General features: G+C 40.1%; 1 protein-coding gene across 1 annotated transcript; it reads right to left on the reverse strand.

Annotated features, from left to right (window-relative positions):
• Window positions 1-2,807: 2,807 nt before the first annotated feature.
• Window positions 2,808-5,366, reverse strand: lpar6a (lysophosphatidic acid receptor 6a). The gene is made up of 2 exons (XM_062419035.1): window positions 4,605-5,366; window positions 2,808-4,519 (listed from the first exon to the last, which is right to left on the reverse strand). The coding sequence occupies exon 2, from the start codon at window positions 4,516-4,518 to the stop codon at window positions 3,415-3,417; it is 1,104 nt and encodes a 367-aa protein (XP_062275019.1). The 5' UTR covers window position 4,519; window positions 4,605-5,366; the 3' UTR covers window positions 2,808-3,414.
• Between the last annotated feature and the right edge of the window lie 5,612 nt (window positions 5,367-10,978).

The raw sequence follows: 10,978 nt of genomic DNA on the forward strand, positions 1-10,978 counted from the left end.
GTAAGACTGTTGTGCTAGCACAAGCAAGATCCTTCTTTTTGTCTAACCACATCCTGACAAATGATTACTTAACACGATGTTCTGTCTCCCGCATTGTGTGTTTTTATTGCCTTCTCCTTTCCAGTCAGGAAAGTTACCTTGCAAGCAAGTAATCTGACCCCCTTGAGGATGATTTTTTTTTTATAGAGCAATAATAATACCTGTTTACCACAAAACCAAGATGGAACTGTAAATACCATAGATGTGGAGTAATTGTGGGAAAAAAATGTTGATATCTAAATTGTCTTTGGCCATATCAGGGTAATGACAGCCATTTCCTCCTAAATTTATCCTCTGAGCCATGTGTGGAAAAGGGTTCATTATCTTCTACAGGGACCCCCTTCCCCCAGCTCCATTTAGTGGGATAGGCTATTCCCTTGTCATGTGATCCAGAGTTGTGGAGTGAGTCTGAGGACGAGGACCTCACCCTGATCTACCCCACAAAACCTCATCTTCCCCAAAAAACACACTTTTTGAGGTCCCTGTCAATGCCCCAGCAGAAATTACTCCTGACACAAGTTCTCAACACACCAGAGGATCTCCAGTCAGTTAGGAGAGACTGAACTTCAAAGTGCACATTTAGAGAAAACATGCTGGGATTACCACATGGGAATATGAACCTAAAGCTATAAATTAAAGGCCATATCCGGACTTGTTTTTGTCTCTGCTAAGACTTAGAAGATGGTACTGACTGTGATGACCCTGATGAAGACGGCTCATCAACCAAAACACTGGTTTTGTTTTGTGTGACCTCAGGGCATTCCAGCAATAATTTAAAAATGATTTATTTATATAAAGATTTATGCAAACTACTAGATGTCAAATCCTCTTTGAATGTCATAACCTTAGAAATGTTTATGAGTGTGAAATTTTCACATTTTCTTTGCATCACTGACAGTAAAATTTCACAGATCCTTGGCCCACCTTGTACTATGATGCATGCACCCATCTAAAATTACTAGAGCAACGCAGAACGTATGTGACGACAAGCAGTGCAGCGTCTGTGTTTTCTCACTCTGCAGCCTGCTGGGAAGGAGAGGTCAGGCTGATTAGATAACTGTTGTGTATGCAAAGGAGCCTGCTGGGCTCACGTGAGGGGTCTGAACCTTGATACAGAAAACTTATACAAACATAATGTACACACACAAATGTCATGTTCTTGGCATTAAGCAACATGCTCAATGGTAACATTTCAGAAACTTCTACTTACATAAGACACTGTTTTTGAGGAAGGTGCTGGCCGTTTTTCAGAGAGGATGAGAAAATATCTAGTAAGATTTATGTTTCCCTTATTTCATTAAATTCAATTCCCTCTGGGTGCAAAATTACCGATAAACGTTTTAGATAATCAATGTTTTTACATAGCTAAAGTACAATTAAATTGTTTGTCCCTCTCTGTCTCTGCCCTGACCTTTGGCCCAGACGACAACAGCCATGCACACTTGGAGGTAAGATAAAGGTTATATCTGTCTGAATACGCAACCTGGCAGCTGCTTGACTCATTCAGACTGTTATGCACAATGATTAATCAACAATGTGTATTTTTTCTTCTTGAATTGAGTCACTGGGATGACAATTCTAGGGTGATGCTCAGTAAGCATGTGGCAAAGTTGCAGCTTATAAACTGAAGATGCCACTTTGAGATGACTTTCAGTGCAGATGACATGAGCTGCTATAATGTCAAATCGTACTAGTTTGTTTTCATAACAGCACAGGTCTTTAACTCTATCCCTGACCTGCCCACATGGCTTCAGAACCAGAGTTATAGATGCTATATGAATAAAGTGCAGCTGGGTGACCTTCAGGCTATGTCAATAAAGTTAGAACACCATGTGCTTTCTGTTATTCTTTCTCATGCTGCGTGAACTCCTCACTGATGCCATATCACTTGTAAATTTGTCCACAGCAGGACAAATATTTCACACATCTGTTTTTCCAGTAAACTGCAAAAAGGATTTACTAAAACTTAAATCTACCTTGTATGATTTTCATACATGGTGAGAATTGTGATCTTTAGTTGATCAAAGACATCCTGATTTATTGTGAGGCTGTAGTGACTGTACTGTTCTGGTGCGGAAGACCAGCCTTGTCAGAGATGATATTATAAACACCATGTCCTTGTGGAGGAGGAAAAAAAAATGTTACGGGATGATAAAATGGAATTCCTATGTAGGTTAAGTTAAACATAAAAGACTCTACACTGGTTTAACTCCTGTCTAGTCCCAACTGATCCACTCAGTGTGTTTGAGCAGACATCATTCTCTTATGCATTACAATTAGGCTGTTTCTACAAAGCCTATTACATGTGTTTTTTTTTGTTTTTGTAATGTAATAGTCTGTTCCTGGCAGTTGCCATTAAATAAAGACTTCCTCCACCAGTTGTTACCACACAGGAAGCTGGCACTCCCCAGTGGGGGTCAGAAACATTTCAACAGACTTCCTAGTTCTACTTCTTAACCTCCTCATTTGCATGCCATAGACAATTGAAGGTGAAGAACTAGTTCAGTGGTGTAAAAGAGATGCTTGTTTGCTGTAGTTGGAAACACAACACTCTCCACATGACTTGTGCAAACCGGAGGTTGAAAAGTCTGTCATGCAGGTTTAACGTTGTAAATCAACAGGTATGACAGGTAAAAGTCAAGTCGAATTTGGGTCAAAATGTCAACATTTCAAATGATTTAAATTCCACAGACAAAAAAAACCTGAATCTAATTGACAAAAGGTTTCAAGTGCAACTGGTTTGTTTTAGACGGTACATGACTTTTATTCATCACTGTGGCATGAGTGCAGTATCTGAAATTCTGTGTCAGTGCATTAAATTGCCAATAATGACAGAGTCTACAATGAAGTGCCGCCAGAAAAAAAAGGCACTTCGGCACTTCTATTTGTAACGTACAAATAAAACAAGTAAAAGGCCCTGTACAATCTATAGCTTGATATACATTTAATTTAATAGATACTATTCTAAAGTTAGCACCACAACTTACCACAGAAATGTACAGATATACAAGCACATGTAGCATTCAGTATCATAACTGTCCTGCTGTTCAGTGATCACATTTCCTCCCAGGTCACTGGCAGAGTAATTAAACATAATACAATTACAGTATATTCCACAGGTAAGTGATATTTGTAAGCAGTAATAATGAATCCACAGATGTGAACAAAGGGTCATAGAGTAACACTGCAGAACACAGGATGTCAGTGCCAAGTCAGTATGTTTGCCCTGAGATGAAGACTGAGATCATATAATACTCTTTGGCAAGTCATAAAGCACAAAAAAAAAAATCAGTTTCCAATGTTCTCATGGAGGTATGGATTTCTATTGAAGAATGGATTTTGATATCTTTCATGCTGAGTTTAGCAACCCCACTGTCACACTGACGACTCATTGTGAAACACTTTAGCTTTAAGATTCTTCAGGCTGCACTGCAGGTTGGAGCTGGTTTCTGACTGCAGGGCTTCCGAAAACTTGACGTCATATCCACGATTGCTCTGAGACTTCCTTTTGATGGAGTTCTGGATGGTCTCTGAGGTGAAGTAGTACACAATGGGATCAAAGCAGCAGTTGGACACAGCGATGCAGAGGGCTATTGGGTAGATGGTTCGGACCACGGACTCCACAAAACAGCCCTTCAAGGTTTTAGTGCGGACCAGTGCGTAGAAAACCAAGTTTACATTGTAGGGGATAAAACAAAAACAGAAAATAAAGAGGTGCACAATTATCATGCGCAGGATCTTTGTTTTGTTGAGCTTTCCCCCACGGCTGATGGTTTGGGGGCGACGCAGGGTCTGCAACACCATGATGGAGCAACATACGTTGAGAAGCAGTGGAATGACGAAGCCCACAGTCTCTATGAAGATCACCACCTTAGATAGGTGAGACTTCCACTGATGGGAGGAGAAGTTCTCGAAGCAGAATGTAGCAGTAGCATTGTTGTTCTCTTTGGAAGTGGTATTCAACATGAACCCTGTGGGGAGACTCCCTGAAAGCACTAGCACCCACACTGCAATGCACACTATCCTAGCATTGCGCTTGGTCCTAATTGTCCTTGAGCGAAAAGGGTGCACAATGGCCAAAAAACGATCCACGCTAATGCAGGTGAGAAAGAACATACTGCCATACATGTTTGTGTAAAACAGCGAGACGGACAACTTGCAAAGCACGTTTCCAAAAGGCCAGTTCTGGTTGATGAAGTAAAAGACCCTCAGAGGCAGGGTGAAGACAAACAGCAGGTCAGAGACTACCAAGTTTATCATGTAGGTTGTGGTTTCATTTCTCAGCTTCAGAGAGCAGGTGAATATGTACATGGCCACAACATTGGTGATCAGTCCCACCACAAACACAATGCTGAAGATAGTGCTGTATAGCGGGTATTTAAATCCATCATTCTTGGAGCAGACAGGGCTGTTATTTGACGAGATATTTTCAGTCCATGGCGGAGTGACATTGTCGGTCAGGGGGGTAGTGGTGTACATTCTGAGAGACAAAGAGTGGAGTGATGAGGAGTGTCTATTATATAATGGCTATATAATGAACAAGCTGCTCTGAACAATGAACCCACCGTGAATGGCAAGTAAAGAATAGAACAGTCCTATCTCAGGATACATTGAAAAGCATCTGAGACTTCAGGACATTAGCAGAGAGCACAACTGTCCATGTTAAAGAGGAGTGCAGCACATGGTCAACATCATTCCCTCCCCTGATCCTCATGTAGTTATTTTGTGGGTAACCTCATGTTGAAAAGACCCCTCCCAGAGGACAGAAACCCAGGCTGGAGCGTCCACCCCTCCCCCTGCCCTGTCTCTCGACCAGGCTGCACCACACAAGTTCCAAGCTGAGCTTTACTTACTCAGATGAATCTTTTCACACAAATGCGTCTCCTTTTCACTCAAGAGGTCCCTCACTCCCTGGAGTTGCTGAATCCACAAAAGGAATGATGGCATATCCACATCCAGGTCCGTTAGGAAGATTTCCTCATGGCAAAATCCCTACCCTTTGTCAAAACTCAGTCTTCTGTTTTTGTCCTTTTCAGTTTCAAAGCAAAGTTGTCATCAGCTTTTCACCTCACAAGATCTTGGCCGCAAACCACCAGACTTCTTCCTAGGAGCAGAACTGACATTAAGTTGCACTCCTCCTGTCCGGCTGTGTGTGACAATCTAAGTGTGCTGTTTGCACTTGGGGTTTGTTTCCTGCCCCCACTCCCCTCTTTCTGTTTCTATTTCTATTGCTAACTGACTGAGTCAGTCTCTGTTTCTCAATCTCTTTTCGTTGTTTGTCTCTGCCTCTGACAGCCTCAGGGCTGCTGCTCAGCGTGCATCTCAGAGTGAACTGTTTCTTCTTTGTGCCCGTATCACAGACAGTTTTTGTACTTTGAGGAAAGAGCAGCTGTAGTAACTCCTCCCCTGTTTCCCAGCCAACTCCTCCTACTCTTTTGTCTGCTCTTACAGTTAAAGAAGGAATGAACCAAAACAACATTTCATTGTGAGGGAATTCATCAAGACTGTGCTTATAACTAAGTGTCACGCTCTTAATATGTACACAAATTTTATGAACAGATACTTTTAAAATAAATTATTTGATTACGACTTTTATTATTTAAAACAAAACAACACAATATAGATCTGAATATTGAGTCAAGAGGCTCCAATTGCAGCTTCACTGTGAATAATACATTTTACAAATGAACAATTTAAGCACTAATTTAAATAGTGACCATTCTCTAAAAATACTATTAAAAAAAAGAATAATATATACCACCAATTTTTTAAAGCAATTTTCTTTATGTCAACTTAAGTAGGCCTATAGAATGGTTCTAATGTGCCTTTTTAAGACCAATAATCTCTGGTTCAACAATTGCTTTACTACAAACACATTTATATGTACCGAAGCATAAAAAGCTGCATTATGCGTTGAAACAAATATTTCTAATAACCATAGTAAACAGCCACCTATTTGTGACTTTTCTGGCTAAAATGTGACACGATGAGTGAAGATTAAACGTCTTTGAATTTATGTTTTGTGTAACTTCCAAAACACTGTGTACCCCTTCATGGCATGATATATTGCTTTAATAAATGACAGCATTTCTTGGTAACTCAGTTCTTAAATGTCAGTCAACCTGCTGATAAAAGCTTTAGGTCAAAAGGGCCTGAAAAGTGCCTGAAAAGTGCCTGAGGTGACTGCCTCCACAGGTCTGATGGGAGGTACGGGAAAATTGAACTGTCTCCTTGTTGTTCCTGACAGCCTGTGTGGGCAGCAGCACTGCTTAAGAAGAAAATAATTTTATTCAGCAAGGGACATTGTAAATGAGACCGAACAGAGAGCTTTCTCTATTCAGTGGCTTTTCAGCTGTCCTTGTCAGTCCATGCCAACAGCTTTCTTTCTTAGTGCTCTGTGAAATAGCATTCAAGTTCTCCTTTACTAGAAACTCTCCACTTGGCAGTCAGTAAAAACATTGAGGCCTTTGTTGTGAGTGAAGTAGCTTAGCAGGGAGGAATGTGAAGTTTATAAATGATTAGTCTCAGACAAGTTGAAAGCCCTCTCAGCTTCTTGATCGGCAATGTGGTGAGTGAATATTGTAAATTGTTGGATTGTATTTGTATTGGGCGGTTGTTACTGTGTCAAGAGGAAGTATACAACCGGGTTGGATTTCCCGTCAGTAAATGAATGACTGCCAGACAGATCAAAAAAAGTGTTTTTCTGACAAATTCAAATGTGAACTCTGCCTTGTAGCTCACATTTGAATAAAACCATGCAAAGATAAGATAACTGATTTCAGCTGCTGGAAATTGGTTATATTAATATTTTATTATTTTGAACTGACTTCAGTCACACAAACTTCGTGCTAATGATACATACTTGCTGCTATTAAGGTGTCTCCGTTAAGTACATTACACCCACCGTTCTGCAGCTGATTCAACAAGATAACACTACCTCTTCAGGCGTTGCTCACGTCTGCACCAACAACATAAAAAATCAACAGTCAGAGATTCTCAAAGAGGAGTTTGTGCGCCTTATGGACAGACCGCTGGACACCCGGAAGCAGGTAATCCCCCATTCCCCCCATCTTTGTCAACTATATGCCAACTCCACATCTAGCTATAGGGTCACTGCATGAACAAAGATAGCCTTAAGACCCACTAACCTATGCATTCTGTGTTTTCACCTGCTAGGTCAGATAATTTGATGACAGTCTGCTGTAGTAATTCAAGTTCATCTAAGCCCCTTTATTCCAGCTGTCTTTGTTCTTTTAAACTCTCAGTCCGTGTCTAATAAATCCTTCACTCTCAATGATTTAATTACATCCGGTAACCTTGATTTCCTACTCCTTACTGGGAGCTGGCTTAGTGCTCCCCTCTAGTGGAGCTCTGCCCACCCAGTTATAATTTTCTGAATGCCTAAGTTAACAGGCCGTGGTGATTTGATAGGGCCATTATAGTTGGTGACAACATTCATGTTGACAGTCCTTTGACACACTTGACCGCAGACACACTCTTGATTTAGTTTTTACTCTGAATATGTCTCTTAACTTCCTGAATTAGCTTGATTTAGTCTCTCACCACAAATGTGCTACTTTTGATGAATCCTTACTACCTACTAAATGTAAAATACATTCTTGCATCCTTGATGAGCAGTACACAGCCAGTTTTCTCCAGCTACTTTTCAGCCTGGCTAATTGCCCTCCTTATTTCCCCAATATTAATGACCTACTTAGCCGGTTCAATGAATTGTGTACATCAGCTCTTAACTTTTTCTGCTCCGTACATTTCCAGGTGGCCCCATTAATTGATACAACTTCTTGGATCAATGACAACATCAGACAGCAAAGAAGTTAATATAGGAAGGCCAAAAGCAATCGTAAAAAATCTAAACTTGAAGTTCACTACTTCCATATAAAGGAGTTATTGATTAAACTGAACCAAACCATTAAAGATGCACAAGCTGCCTACTTTTCTGGTTTGATTAACAATGCCCCATTCAGCCATCTATTTTACTGTCTGACATGACTCTTATTTCCCTAAAGCTCCTTTTAAGCATTATGTCCCTTCTCCAGTCCCTGTGATACAGTTCTCATAAAATTTCTAAAACCCGTCCTTCCTGTCGTAAGTTCCAGCCTGCTCTCTATTTTCAACTACTCTCTCACGTCCAGGTCTGCGCCTGACTATTTTAAAATTGCCATGTGTTCAGCCACTCCTTAAAATATCCATGCTTGACCCATCTCAGTTCGAGAATTATAGACCATCTCCAGTCTTTTTTATTAAAAAATGCTAGAAAAAAGTCATTACAGACCATCTCCTGAAGTTGGCTGTATCTTTGACAGCTTTTGCCACAAGCATAGTACTGAGGCTGCATTACTAACAGTGTCCACTGACTTATGTGTAATGACTTAAGAATGACTCACTACTTTTGCTCGATTTAACTGCTGACTTTAACACCATTGATCGAGACATTTTACTAATAGGTTGCATAACTGGGTTGGCATTTCTTGTGCTGTTTTAAACTGGTTTCATTCTTATTTGACAAATAAATATTTCAATGTTTGTATCAATAATCACATGTTCTCCCAGCTCCCTTGGTGTGTGGAGTCCCTCAGGGGTTTTTCCTTGGACTAATCCTCCTGCGTCATTTGTTAAGCCACTTTCATGACATGTCATATCAGTTAATCAATGGCACACAGATGTATGTCTCTGCCAAACCTAATAACCTGAATCAGGTGTCCTCGCTCCACGATTACTTAGCTGCCATCAAATATCTGTCTCTTAATTTCCCACACCGAAACCCTGACCAAAAGAGTTCTTTTAATTGGACCTGAAGACTTTACCACAGCAGTTGATCAGTTTATTGATCCATTTCACTCAAATATCAAATCTACCACTGAGAACCTTATCATCTTCGACCAGTATATGTTTTTTGACTCTCATGTTACTAAGCTCATCCAGTCCTGTTTTCTTCAGCTGAAAAATATAATAATAATCTGATGTATCTTATCTTCTACAGATCTCAAACTATTAATTCACAACTTCATTTTCTCCCATCTAGATTATTGTAAATCCCTCTATACATGTCTCAGTCAAGCTGCTGTAATTCATTTATAGTTGGTTAAAAATGCAGCTTCCAGGAGATGAACTAAACCTAGCTGTAAGTCCCATATTACCTTTATTCCTGCATCACCCCACTGGCTCCCCGTAAAATACAGAATACACTACAGGAACCTGTTAAGAACATATGAAGCCCTGCATGACCTTGCCCCTAGATACATTTCTGATCTCCTTCTTTCTCATTCCACTTCTCGACTACTTCATTCCTGAAATTTCTGCCTTTTATCCATCTGTCGCTCCAACTGCAAGATGAAAGGTTGGTGCGCCTTTGCAGTTTTAGCCCCAAACCCCGGAAATCATCTTCGTCAATCCATCAGATTTGCTGCAACTTTTTGGACTTGTTTGAGCAGCTTCTTAAACCCATCTTCATAGTCAAGTCTTTTTATAGATCTCCATCCCTGTTGTATGTTTTAGTTTGGTCTGTTTCTCATTGTACTATATATATATTGTAATTAATTTTTGCTACATTTATCTATTCATTTATATATGTTGTGTGTGTGTGTGTGTGTGTGTGTGTGTGTGTGTGTGTGTGTGTGTGTGTGTGTGTGTGTGTGTGTGTGTGTGTGTGTGTGTGTGTGTGTGTGTGTGTGTGTGTGTGTGTGTGTGTGTGTGTGTGTGTGTGTGTGTGTGTGTGTGTGTGTGTGTGTTTGTGTGTGGAGCCCTTTGTAATTGAGTGAAAAAAAAGGTGCTATACAAATAAATCTTTACTTACTTACTTAGAAATGTGTGTTTTTGCTTAGTAACATGACACTAATCCAAAGATGGTTCATTTTGACTTCACAGAGTTGCCAACAATAGCTAAACAAATAAAGGAACATTTTGCAGAGAATCAAAGAAACAGTGGGTATTTTATGGCCAGTGTGCCTCTCTTTGTCACTCCACCACAAAATAAACACCATCAAGGCTAAAGTGTAATGTTCAAGAAAATAGAAAAACCTGTACTATTGTCTTTCGCTCGCAAAATAGTTCCATCCAGCACATAAAAACAAGCTCTTCACATGCAAGAATGTGGTCGCTAAACAAAAACATGTGGTTTAAATCCCTGGACTGTGAAATTTCTCACAATGCCAGGAAACTGTCTGGCACCCCCAAGGCCAAGACTGAAGGCTTTCAAATACAAGTGCACAATGTATGAGAAAGATAGTAAGTGACATAATATTGTTGTGTAATAATCTTCTCTAGCAGACACACGTGTGGTCAGATGCCAGTTACAAATCTGATGAGGGCTTCAACTGTGGCAAATCAAAAACAAACAAAAAAAGAGCTGCAACATGAATTTGACTAAAACAATAAGGTTTTATGACTTCACAAAGGCCTAAATTTGAACAGCTCATTTGCAAAAACCAATAAATGCCATCCTTAAAAAAAAAAAGAGCTGACTTTCGTGAATTAAATGCCAGTGTCAATGCCTAACCCTAACCCTTGAACAGAACCAAATTAATCCACACAGCTAATCAGCGAGCAGTGTTCAGGCCAGGTGATGCAATATAGCTGCGGAAAGCAGATTTTGGTGCAACTTTGACTCAAAGTCATCCTTACAAAAATGGACAATTTGGAAAAAACTGAGGAGCCTGTGATATTATCTCCTACAGGGCCCCTAAAGATTAGGGAAGCTGAACTTTTCTAAGAATGAATACTGAGTTACACTAAAATGTGTAAAATACTGAGTTACCTGGAAATGGTTTAGCATGGAGGACTGAGTTACACTCATTACTGTGAAACACTGAGGAACATTGAATACTGTGAAATATTGAGTAGCAGTAAATATTGTGAAACACTGAGAACACTTCAGGTCACAACTGCAGGGTTCCCAGGGCAGAGCGCAATCGATTTCAAT

This window comes from Scomber scombrus, chromosome 5, assembly GCF_963691925.1.
Source record: "Scomber scombrus chromosome 5, fScoSco1.1, whole genome shotgun sequence".
Lineage (NCBI taxonomy): Eukaryota > Metazoa > Chordata > Actinopteri > Scombriformes > Scombridae > Scomber > Scomber scombrus.

What these genes read in the sequence shown, in the direction of transcription:
- lpar6a (XM_062419035.1), bottom strand. Translation starts at nt 4,518, where the DNA reads ATGTACACCACTACCCCCCTGACCGACAATGTCACTCCGCCATGGACT.